The sequence below is a fragment of the Dermochelys coriacea genome, chromosome 17 (assembly GCF_009764565.3).
Source record: "Dermochelys coriacea isolate rDerCor1 chromosome 17, rDerCor1.pri.v4, whole genome shotgun sequence".
Taxonomy (NCBI): domain Eukaryota; kingdom Metazoa; phylum Chordata; order Testudines; family Dermochelyidae; genus Dermochelys; species Dermochelys coriacea.
In genome coordinates, this window is record NC_050084.1 from 1251979 (window position 1) to 1265157 (window position 13179).

General features: G+C 44.2%; 1 protein-coding gene across 10 annotated transcripts in view; it reads left to right on the forward strand.

Annotated features, from left to right (window-relative positions):
- SLC13A2 (solute carrier family 13 member 2) overlaps positions 1-10117 on the forward strand; it is a 49134-nt gene extending 39017 nt beyond the window's left edge. For all 10 annotated transcript variants that reach the window (XM_038376117.2, XM_038376120.1, XM_038376116.2 and 7 more), the window contains 6 exons: positions 587-808; positions 1061-1173; positions 2039-2160; positions 6366-6527; positions 7450-7587; positions 8998-10117. In XM_038376117.2, coding sequence (XP_038232045.1) covers positions 587-808; positions 1061-1173; positions 2039-2160; positions 6366-6527; positions 7450-7587; positions 8998-9135 — 895 coding nt within the window. In that variant the 3' untranslated portion in view covers positions 9136-10117. The remainder of the gene's footprint in view (positions 1-586; positions 809-1060; positions 1174-2038; positions 2161-6365; positions 6528-7449; positions 7588-8997) is intronic.
- Positions 10118-13179: the final 3062 nt, after the last annotated feature.

The window sequence follows — 13179 nt, forward strand, 5'->3', positions numbered from 1 at the left end:
ACCCCACCTATCATCTTTTATTCACTACTAAAATGTCATCTCCTGCCTCCAATGGGCCGATGATGTCAGCCTCCATTGCCCACTTGGTAAAAGTTCAAACAAGGCCCTTGGTGCTCTCTCCCAGGCTGCTCCTCACACTGGTGAGGATCTGTCCATATTCATCCTCAAAGCGACCTCATTTTCCACCTTCAAATCCCTCCTCAAAACTCTTCTTTGCCTCAATGCCTACAAAAAAACTTGACACCAGTTAACCTGATGGTGCACTGAGACCACAGCTGACCATTTTCTCATTGTTTCCTCGTACCTGCCATCTCTCTCTCTCTCTCTGTCCGTCTAGTGTCTTTTGTCTCACATTTAGCCTGTACATTCTTTGGCACAGGAACTGTCTTTTTATTCTGTGCCTGTGTAACACCTAACACAATGGGGTCCTGGTCCCTGACTAGGGCTCCTAGGCGCTATGGTTATACAAATCAATAATAGTGTACTTCGAGAAGTACAGACTTTGGATGCCAATTCAGTATGTTCTTTTAAATGCTGCAGATACCCAGGGAATTGCTATGACATCTGCTTCTCTGTTTTATTCTAGCTTTCGGAAGAATTTTGGTTGTGGAGCTAATGCATCTATGAAGGCAAAGCAGAAAATGGCTTACAGGGTTATCAAGGATGAGCACAAGAAGCTGGGCTCCATGAGATTTTCAGAGATAGCTGTCACAGTCCTCTTCTTATTATTGGTGGTGCTTTGGTTTACCAGAGACCCTGGGTTCATGCCAGGCTGGGCAACTAATGTCTTCAACAAGAATGGCAAAAGGTATAATTGCTTTTCCCATCCCCCCCAAACAGCAGCCAAACACTGAACAGTAGAGATCCAGTTTGGGCATGCGGGAGAGCATCCTGCCTTCTCTGTTCCCATCTGGATAAATCCTGCATAGTCTGTGGCCTAGCCTTTTGGCAGTACCGTGCCTAATCCAGATGTAAAATCTTGCCCCAGATTGTGCTGCCCTAGCTCCTTCAATACCCCCGCCAAACATACTAGACTCATTTCTGGATCAATCTCTTGCAGTTATGTGACTGATGCTACAGTTGTCATCTTCATTTCACTTTTGATGTTCCTAATCCCTTCAGAGATCCCTACCTATCTATGTTGTAATAGGGCTCAGCAAGTGCAACAACAAGGTAAGAACTAGCTCAGTACATCAAAAAATCAAAATAGGACACAGGAAGTTTCCCTGCATCTTGGATTTACAAAGGGAATTTCAAACACTGAATTCAATTCCAAGGAGCCAAAGAACAGTGCTGGGGATGTGTCTTCAGAGTTGTTTGGGGTTTCCTGCAGGACTGAAATTATATGCTTTCCACTGTGCAGTTCGCTGATCACAGAATGATTCCGTTTCTGGTATGTGAATTAAATGAGACACTGCCCAGCAAAGGGCATTATATGCATGTATCATCACTGCTGAAGCTGGAGAGTCAAGGAGGAGACATAAGATTTCCTGGGAGGATACTTAGCAGCTCTGAGGATATGTTCCCACACATCTAGTCCATTCTTCCACCTTCTGGGGGTTAGGGCGAGTTCCCTATGACCTACTCACTAGTGTTTTCTCTAGTCTAGTTTAAAAAGTTTGAAGTGATGAAGCTTCCATCACTTCCTTTAGGAAACAATCCCATAGTCTAGTAGATTTCACTGATTGGAAGTTTTTCCCCTTCCCCATCCCATGCTGCTCCAGCTCTCCACTCCCAGGAGGAAATGCAAGAGATGGGGAATCTCACAGGCATCAGATACTAGTCGTGTTGCTGTGTCTTAGCACAAATTCTCAGCTACACTAGGAGCATGGAGCTGAGAGAAGGGCTATATTGTGGGCACTGTTGCTGTTTATCAGAGGAGCAATGTGCACCAGAGCAACTAAAGGAACAGCTTGACCAATGCCCACAAAGCTGCTGCAGCTTACACTTACCCCTTGTCCCTGGGAGTGGAGTGCAGAGATGCTCCCCTGGATGTGCTCTCCATCCCTGTGGCTCACAGATTGGTTCTGGATTTTAGATAGCACAAGACAGATTCCAGTGCTCCCTGCTCTCTTGGACTGGAAGACGGTTAATCAGAAGATGCCCTGGAACATTGTGATTTTGCTGGGAGGTGGCTTTGCCCTGGCCAAAGGCAGTGAGGTAACTTCATCGGTTTGCTTACCGGAAACATTTGTCTAACTGGACAAGGTTTATTTTATCTTTGTTTTTTTGCACCTTGTGGAACACCAGAGGGCACTCTAGTAGCACCAAATGTCCATTCTCTCAGCTAGAGACCAGCATTAAGAACATAGATTCATAGATTCATAGATACTAAGGTCAGAAGGGACCATTCTGATCATCTAGTCCGACCTCCTGCACAGCGCAGGCCACAGAATCTCACCCACCCACTCCTATGAAAAACCTCACCCATGTCTGAGCTATTGAAGTCCTTAAATCATGGTTCAAAGACTTCAAGGAGCAGAGAAGCCTCCCTCAAGTCAACCATGCCCCATGCTACAGAGGAAGGCGAAAAACCTCCAGGGCCTCTCCAATCTGCCCTGGAGGAAAATTCCTTCCCGACCCCAAATATGGCAATCAGCTAAACCCTGAGCATATGGGCAAGATTCACCAGCCAGATACCCAGGAAAGAATTTTCTATAGTAACTCAGATCCCATCCATCTAATATCCCATCTCAGGGGATTTGGCCTATTTACCCTGAATATTTAAAGATCAATTACTTACCAAAATCCCATTATCCCATCATACCATCTCCTCCATAAACTTATCGAGTAGAATCTTAAAGCCAGATAGATCTTTTGCCCCCACTGCTTCCCTTGGAAGGCTATTCCAAAACTTCACTCCTCTGATGGTTAAAAACCTTCGTCTGATTTCAAGTCTAAACTTCCTGGTGGCCAGTTTATACCCATTTGTTCTTGTGTCCACATTGGTGCTGAGCTGAAATAATTCCTCTCCCTCTCTTGTATTTATCCCTCTGATATATTTATAGAGAGCAATCATATCTCCCCTCAACCAATAAGAAGAAAACTAAGAAGGAAGAAGTGGGGCCGCTTAACACTGAGGATGGAGTGGAGGTTAAAGATAATCTAGGCATGGCCCAATATCTAAACAAATACTTTGCCTCAGTCTTTAATAAGGCTAAAGAGGATCTTGGGGATAATGGTAGCATGACAAATGGGAAGGAGGATATATAGGTAGATATTACCATATCAGAGGTAGAAGCGAAACTGAAACAGCTTAATGGGACTAAATCGGGGGGCCCAGATAATCTTCATCCAAGAATATTAAAGGAATTGGCACCTGAAATTGCAAGCCCATTAGCAAGAATTTGTAATGAATCTGTAAACTCAGGAATAGTACCGAATGATTGGAGAATTGCTAATATAGTTCCTATTTTTAAGAAAGGAAAAAAAAAGTGATCCGGGTAACTACAGGCCAGTTAGTTTGACATCTGTAGTATACAAGGTCCTGGAAAAAATTTTGAAGGAGAAATTAGTTAAGGACATTGAAGTCAATGGTAAATGGGACAAAATACAACATGGTTTTACAAAAGGTAGATCGTGCCAAACCAACCTAATCTCCTTTTTTGAAAAAGTAACAGATTTTTTAGATAAAGGAAATGCAGTGGATCTAATTTACCTAGATTTCAGTAAGGCATTTGATACCGTGCCACATGGGGAATTATTAGTTAAATTGGAGAAGATGGGGATCAATATGAACATCAAAAGGTGGATAAGGAATTGGTTAAAGGGGAGACTGCAACGGGTCCTACTGAAAGGCGAACTGTCAGGTTGGAGGGAGGTTACCAGTGGAGTTCCTCAGGGATCGGTTTTGGGACCAGTCTTATTTAATCTTTTTATTACTGACCTTGGCACAAAAAGTGGGAGTGTGCTAATAAAGTTTGCAGATGATACAAAGCTGGGAGGTATTGCCAATTCGGAGAAGGATCGGGATATTATACAGGAGGATCTGGATGACCTTGTAAACTGGAGTAATAGTAATAGGATGAAATTTAATAGTGAGAAGTGTAAGGTTATGCATTTAGGGATTAATAACAAGAATTTTAGCTATAAGTTGGGGACGCATCAATTAGAAGTAACGGAAGAGGAGAAGGACCTTGGAGTATTGGTTGATCATAGGATGACTATGAGCTGCCAATGTGATACGGCTGTGAAAAAAGCTAATGCGGTTTTGGGATGCATCAGGAGAGGCATTTCCAGTAGGGATAAGGAGGTTTTAGTACCGTTATACAAGGCACTGGTGAGACCTCACCTAGAATACTGTGTGCAGTTCTGGTCTCCCATGTTTAAAAAGGATGAAGTCAAACTGGAGCAGGTACAGAGAAGGGCTACTAGGATGATCCGAGGAATGGAAAACTTGTCTTATGAAAGGAGATTTAAGGAGCTTGGCTTGTTTAGAACACGTCTTGTGCTCGCTCCTGAGTCCCTATTGCTGCTACGCACAGATGACACAGCCACTACTCACGAAGGCAGAACAACTAACTGTGATTCTGAGCAGTGGACTCATGCGGGAAGGGCCAAACACATCAAATAATGCAATTCAATGATGACTTATTGGTATGACAAGCTGCCCAAGTGTTGCCAAAGTGTGAGGAGGCACAGGCAGGCAAGATCTGCCATGATGTGATTCCAAACGATTTCAAGCTTCTTTACTGTTCAGTGCTATATCTGTGCAATGCAGTGTTGCCACTTAGTAGCCAGCTGGGCTAAAGGCCGCCTTACGCAGACACCTCCCATTAAACAGAAGTTGTGCAGCAGGTGTGAATTTCATCCCCATATACATTTGTTAGCAAGCGTGGCTGTGAAATGGAACAGAAAAGAACTGAAGGAAGATGGTAGAACATAGTGCAGAGTCTAAGTCAGAAGCTTTTTCACTGTGATTAGGAGAACATTATGAGTAGCAATATATGCAACTGATGGACCAGCCATGGACAACTTGTTTCTCTCACCTCAGATTTGGAAACCAAATGTCAGAAATTGATTTAGAACAATGAGATACTGAATTGAATTGAACGTAAGAAAGCACCATTTCTAACAAATAATCATTTGTTTTGTGGTAACAACTAGAAGCCCCTGTCAGGGATTAGGACCCTATTTTGCTAGGCACTGCACACACCGATAACAAAAAGATGTTCATATAACACAAGAAACAACGGGTGGCTACACCAAACAGATGGTGCGGTGAAGCACAAGGAAACAGCAAGAGGATTATGATTAGTGTAGTAAAGCAATGGTCACAGCACACCAACAGCCTGGTTATTATTGAGTTTTGTAGGCATTGCAGCAGGAGTGAGGTTTAAGGAGAGATTTGAAGGAGGATAATGTAGTACTGTGCAGATTTTAATGGGGAACTACCCTCATACACCAGACATGGCATAGGAGAAACTGTTTATGGAACAATCTGACGAATAGGAAATAAACACTCGCAGCGCTGGTCGTCCATGCTGTGTAAGAGATCATAAACAAAGCAGGGATAGGCCATGAAGGACGTTACAGGCGAAGACAAGTTGTTTGTGTTTGATGTGGTAGGAAAGAGTGAGCCAGTGAAAGGCTGCAAAGAGTGAGAGGATGTGGTCAGAGTGACAAGGCAGGGAGATCATCTTTGTGGAAATGCTTTTAATGGATTTGGAGGGGCTGGAAGGGCAAGGTGGCATTTGTCAAGACCAGAACAGAGGAGCTCATAGTAGTCAAGATGTGAGATGAGAATGCGTGCAAGTTTTAGCTATGTGGACAGAGGAAAGGCTGGATCACAGAGATGTTATTCATCAAGATATAGACATGGCCAGGGTGTGTGAGTCTGCAGAGACAGCTAAGTCAAAACTGATATCAGCCTGCAGGCCTGAGTAACAGGGCAGATGCTGGTGTTGTCCACAGTCACTGAGAAAGGAAGGAGGAGGGGTCAGAAGGAGTAAGAACTCAGTTTTGACTATCTTGCATTGAAGTTGGCAGCTGGACGCCCACAAGGGCTTGTCAGAAAGATGGACTGAGATTGTTGTTTGGACAGAAGACAGGTCCAAGTAGTGATCACGTACAACTAATGCCCTGCACAGTGTAATGGGGAAAAGGCCCTTTATACCAATAAGGACAATACAGTATTCTTTCCCTCTCAGTGGCTTTAGGATGAAAAATGTGTGTGTGTCTTATTCATTCCCTTGAGTTCTGTTGCCTGTGAACAAAAACTAGCTGCTTTTCTCCAGAGAGCAGTCTTTGAGTGAAGCAATGGGATTGGCAGGGGAAATATGTTTACTGAGTGTAGCTCTGTTATGGTACTTGCCCAAGAACATGTCCACTGTGCTGACCGACCTCTCTCCATCCCTCTCTTTCAGGAATCTGGTTTGTCTGTATGGTTGGGTAGCAAACTGACCCCTTTGCAGAATATCTCATCTCCCGCTATTGCTTTGCTGTTATGTCTCCTGGTTGCCACTTTCACTGAATGCACCAGTAATGTGGCTACCACCACCCTCTTCCTTCCTATACTGGCTTCCATGGTAAGTGCCACTTTTTCAGATTGCTTCTGCAGGAAAAGTAACAGAACCTTCTATCATGTTCCAAGTACAAACCTACTCAGTTACTCAAAAACTCTAACAGAGCCAACCATAGGCTCATGCCCTTGATCTCGTGATAAGGTTTAGGATATAGATATATTACATATATTCTTTCTAAAATAATGTGTGCAGGTGAAAATAACAGGACTGACAGGCCAGGCAACTGCAGTCCTTTTATTCACAATGAAGGCAACGGCAGTGTTAACTTCCCCATACTACCACATCAGTGTGCTTCATCATGACTTTCCAGGATAACCTCTAGGAGTGACAGCATAGATCAGTCTCCACGGTCCATTCAAACCTTTGCAGGTCCACTGAATGTGGCTATAAGGAGACCACTAGTGCCAGCTATGGGGGTAGTTTTATGATGTGAAAATCTGGCCCCAGCAGGAACTGGAGTAAGAATCACCAGACTTATTTTGCATAAGACACTGAACAGTACGACTAATCTGTAATTTTTCACCCTCTTACCCAACCACTGCCCCTCAGAGCTTGGGGGCTCTCTTTTTCAAGTGGTGCATTTACTTAGCTCTTGACCTATGACTTTGATGACTTTTTTCCTTTGTTTACCGATTTTAGATTGGACTGTGATAATTGTGAATAATAATTTATATTACAGTAGTGGCCAAATGCCCCAAGTAGGATCAGGACCCCAGTGTGCTGGTCACAAGGAGCTCTTGCTTCCTGAGCACAATAGGAGTGACTGGAAGCTTCTGAAGCAGGACGGAAAGTGTCCCGGAGCGTCTGGGAAAGGGAAGGGTGGGGCATGTGTCATGGCTAACCACAACCAGATTCTTCTGGCCCAGACTCCCTGTGAACTTTGCTGGTATTAAAACTGTTTCCCTTCTTCTCACCTCCTGCACAGGCTCAAGCCATCTGCCTCAATCCGCTCTACGTCATGCTGCCGTGTACACTCTCAGCATCATTGGCATTCATGCTCCCAGTGGCTACTCCTCCCAATGCCATTGCCTTCTCCTATGGACAGCTCAAAGTTATCGACATGGTGAGCAGCAGGGCACCTCTCCGATTTTCAGTTACACTGTGTTTTGCTTTCCTCCTTTTTTGTCTTAGTTTTTCCTTGACAAGGTATTACAGAACGGATTGTACCCTGCTAAAATCAAATGGAATAAAGAGCATAGACCTGTGCATTAACATAGGTCACTGTGACCCTGAAGTACACTCCAAGCCATATGAACAAGAGCTGCTAATGAGCTCTTAGAAAACAGTCAGAGACACTGCAGGGAAAGAGTTTCGTAGGGTGCTCCAACAGCAACCGGGAATTGATGGGAAATGGAAGTGTGTAGCTGCACAGATAAACTAAATGCAAACTGTGGTGATGGCAGAAGGATTCCTATCATATTGCTTTTCTGCACAATCTTCTGCATTGCTTAGGCAAAGCCTCAGATATTTGTCTCTGCCAGATACTCAGTCCATTCCACCATGGCGGGACTTCCCTTTCTCATGATAGCACTGAAAGAGGAGGGCATCTTTATAATGGACATCTGAGGGCAGCAGCATTGCCCTCCCAAAGTGAACATCAGATCTAGAGGCCAAATCAAGAAAGTTCTGCATAAATGTGTTGCTAGGATTCCAGGACTTCTGAAAAGACTGAGCTCTATCCAAATAAATACTCAGTTTGCTTAACAGCTAGGATAGGGAGCCCAGTTTACTCTGATGTGAATGAGAGTTTGGAAAGAAAACCAGATTAATGGTCTGGGTTAGGTGATTTAGCATCAGCTACAGGCAAAAACAGTGGTACTAAAATTAAATATCATGGGTTTAATTTATGACAGACGAAAGGCCCAGAGCTGAATAAAGTGGCTCTAAAATTCCCAGAGCAAGCTGGGGAAGAATTGCCCCCAGTGCAGGAACTGACTGTACTGTGAGGATCCCTCACAAGACCTGCTATGGGGGCATGCTGGTAGGGCTGGGAGAGGTGTGCTGGAGGAGAAGCCACAGCACATAGCATACACAGCTCCACAGCACTATGCAGGGGCCACTCCAGCCTCCAGAGCAGCTCACAATTGGGATCGCACAAAGGTGGCATAAAATCATCTCAGGTCTCCTTCCCCGTAGGCTGAGAACTACGTGGTATGCCTTGAAGACGCTCCACTCAGAATCCGATCCCTTGATTCCTGCTTGTTTTGCCCTGCACACTGCTATAGGAATCAATGGATTGCAAATGTAAAACCCTTTCCCCACCTGGGCCTCTATGTCCCCAGCACAAAGCCGAGCCATTCCACCCAGGCCATCCTCCTCAGATGGACATGGCTGCCCAGCCTGGGTTCCAGAATAAGGATCTACAGATCAAGCCACAAAAGCCGTCCATACAAACTCCCTATTCCTGATCAGCGGAGAGGAAAGAAAAAACAGACTTATTTAAACTAATAACACTGTTTCTTTACAATTCTAGGCTAAAGCTGGGAGTGTTCTCAACATCATGGGTGTCCTGACAATCATGTTAGCCATAAACACCTGGGGCTACGCCATGTTCGATTTGAATCACTTTCCAGTATGGGCAAACAGCACGTCAGCAGCTTCCTGTAAATAACACGGATGGACAATGGAACCAATAACTGTGTGTGATGGAGCAGTATTGTTCACTCTGACCAGCAGCACTATCTACTCAAGCTTTGGTGATGTACTGGACCAGACACAACATCTAGAAACAAAGTCACCCAGATGTTAACAGCAACACAATTATCTGACTCTTCTGTTGTAGGCAAAAGATATAGCCTTGTGCTGTGCAACCCTTGCTGGGGTCCCCAGGCTACCTCTCTCTTGAGAGCCAGTGGGAAATTTCCCCCAGTCTCAGGGACATCCATCGGCTCTCAGATTTTGCCTGAAACTTCAGTGTTTGTTTTGAGTGTGCAAGGAGAGGAAAAGAAGTGTGCAGAGAAGTGTATGTAAGAGGATGGAGGGAGACATTTGCACCTGATGTTTTGTATGCAACTGTGTGTGTTTGAAACCTCTGCTTGTAGGTACAGAGCTCTCTATGTATGTGTGCTTGCACATGGGCATGGTGAACATGAAACAGTAAGTATGATCTGCAAGCACTCCTGCAACGTATATATTGTAACCATTATGAACAAATCAAAACACTATAGCCCTTCTATTTCTCTATAATTTATTTATTTAAAATTCACTCTGTAAGTGAAGTTCATAAGAGCTTCTGAAAGTAAGAGACTGTTTTCACTAGCATATCAATTTTATGACTATTTATGGAGGCTCTAAAACTGTGCAGGGGTAGTCTATTTTTTTGTCAAGGTCCAAATTTGTTGGTCAAGGTATAGTCAAGGTCCAAACTCCAGAGAAAATAACAAAAAAATAACAACAATAATGATATAATAAGTACATAAAAAGATGTTGGGGTCCATTCAAAAGTGTCTGGCAGTCCGGATTTGGCCCGCAGTCCACCTATTGACTACCCCTGCTGTAACGACATGACATGAACTCTAGCATTCTCCTGAGAATGGGAAAATTCTTGTTTCCTAAAGTATTGGTTGAATTAAAGAATGTGTATGCAAATCCTACATTCTGGCTAGTTTTTCTATAAGAAACCAATCTTTCTGCTGCCATCTTGCACATGTCAGCTCCCCAAATCCTTGTCCCCTCCCCACGGCAGAGCCAGCATAACCAACCTTTGTTTTAACACCAAGAAAACAATTATGGAATATCCCTTAGTTTTCAGATTTCAGGTCAAATTGCAGAAGTGCCTACGTGATGTAGGAATGTAAGCATGCACTGACTTTCATTGAGACTTACCACATTCCAAAGGGGAAGATTTTTAAAGATGCTGAGGCACCTAACAATGCACATAGGCACCTGGTAGGATTTTCAAAAGCACCTAAACAGGTTAGATGCCTAACAGTCATTGAAACTGAAATCAATGAGAGTTTAGCATCTAACCTACTTAGGTGCCTTTGAAAATTCCATCAGGTGCCTATGTGCGTTTCTCAGCACCGAAATAACATTTTCAGAAGTGCCTATAAGATTTTGGGCCAGGCTGTCAAAAGTAACTTTCATCTCTCTATTTACCATGTCCACTAGAGAGCAGATGGACAGTACTAGTCATCACTGGGAGAAGGGGAGTATATCATAATCAACAGAACCATTAGTAGGGAAATGCAGAATGTTATCAGCAAATTTTTGAGAGAGAAACCATTGTCTCATACAGAAGCCATACCTAATGCAGGCAAGAGCACAGAGAAATGGAAAATCAGGATTCATTTTGACAGGTCACTTCCTTGCCTGTCTTTGGGAAAATCAGGCCACAGGTTCACAGAACACTCCTGATATATTTGCATAAAATCTACCTTGTTCAGGAATTTCTGCAACACACACTCCAGAGCACACCCTTCCCCCCACTCCCACCCCTCCAGGTTTGATTCTAATCACCCGGCTGGTAAAACAAGTATCAGTCTACAGGTACACAATGTGCCAGCTGGAGAGCAGGTGCCACTAAAACCATAGGCTAGAAAAGGTTTATCCTGCTCTGCTAATGACCTGCCATTTCATTTGTGTGCAGTGTTAGAAGTCAGATGACCTGACCCATCTGGCAGGATTCAGATTTATACAAACAAATATTTGATGCCACCTGCCAAGATCCCTGCAGTCTCCACAGGGAGCGTTTATGATTTGCTCGCACATTTACTTCTGTAGTCCTGTGTGAGATGACTACAATAGCCAATGCCTTGTTCAGAGAAGGATTCTTCTCCTCCTTCAAATATGCAGTAATTCTACCCATACTGAAGTAACCTACTCAGTATACATTGATTCTAGCCATGCACCATCCTGTATCAAACATTCAATTCCTGAGCAAGTCCATAGAGAAGCTAGCCAAAGGCCAACTGCAAGCTCATCTAATTGAAGGCTATGTCATAGACCCAGGAGAATCTGGATTCAAGCCAGGACATGAGTTGGAAACAGCTTCAGTGGCACTGATGGATGGTTTCCTGTTACCTATGGATGGAGGGCAGGCATCTATTCTCCCCCTTCTTCACTTCTCTGCAATATTCAGCCAATACACTCTCAACCCAATTGTCTCACCTAAGAGAAGCGGCAGTGCTCCAGGGGAACGTGATAAAACGTCATAAGTCTTTCCTGGAGGGAGACACAAAGAGTACTGATGAGAAACGGCACCTCTGTCACTGGACCGCTCACTTGTGGAGTCCCGCAAGGATTCTCCCTCCAGTTGTATTCAGCACATACATGCAGCTTCTAGATGAATGCATCCGATGAAGTGAGCTGTAGCTCACGAAAGCTTATGCTCAAATAAATGTGTTAGTCTCTAAGGTGCCACCAGTCCTCCTTTTCTTTTTTGCGAATACAGACTAACACGGCTGCTACTCTGAAACCTAGATGAAACAGTAACCCAACATGGGCCTAAGTGTCAGCAATATGTAGATGATTCAACACATCTCCACTTATCCTTCACGATGTTCAACTCTCCTATTACCACCAAGATGGCTCAGGGCTTGGAGAAGATCAGCTCATAGATGAAGAACAGCTGATTGAAGCTGAATCCAAGTAAAACAGAAGTGGTACTGGTGGGCAGAGGAAAGCACTTTGTGGAGTTTGCTGCCACAGTACCGCCTCCTCTGGTTAAGATACACACCCATAATTGGTGTGCTCCTGTCTTCCTCACTGATGCTAAGCATCTTCCACGTGTAGTAACACTTTCTGCTGTCTCTTGTTAGCTAGAACATTCTGTCCTGTTCTGGTGGATGATGACTTGGTTTTAGTTATACATGCCTTTGTCACCTCTTGTCTGGACTACAGCAATCATACCTGGCCACAAAGCCATCAATCCTAAGGAAACTCCAACTAGAACAGAACACATCTCCTCAGCAACACAGGCTGCTGTGAACACATCAAGCCTGTCCTCCGGTCTTTATGCTGGCTTCCCATAGAATACTGAGTCAAGTTCAAAGTCTCAATCCCTACCTGCAAGGTGCTCAATGGGGTGGGACCAGCATATTTAAAAGATTGCTTAAAGCTCCAGAATGAGGGCTATCGGCAACATCTCTACTACTCAGTCACAATGGGACTCTGTACCACAAAGGCAAAACCAGTGTGTGCACCAGACAGAGCTTTCTCATGGGCTGGTCCAAGACTGCGGAGCAAACTTCTACAATAGGTATGTGGCTGGGAACCCTGAGGGACCATGTTTTGAGATGAAATTGGTGACTGAAGCCCTTCTACCAGACAGCATGGTGGTGAAAGACAGGGGATCCACCCAAAAAAAATTGAGAATCCAAGTTATCTTATTATCTGGAGGTGGCTTTGATGTTGGTGCCTATTTATCTCTCAACCCTATTAATTTTATCCTGAGACATGACTCCAACTCCTCTGAATGTTTCTTCTCTCCCACTTATTATCATCATGATTAGAAGACTAAAAGGTATGTATATACTGCAACAACAAAAATCCACGTCAGCGAGTCTCAGAGTCTGGGTCATCTGATTCACGGGGCTCGCACTACGGGGCTAAAAATAGCACTGTAGATGTTCTAGCTTGGGCTGGAGCCCGGGCTCTGAAACCTGATAATGGGGGAGGATCTCAGAGCTCAGACTCCAGCCTAAGCAGCAGTGTC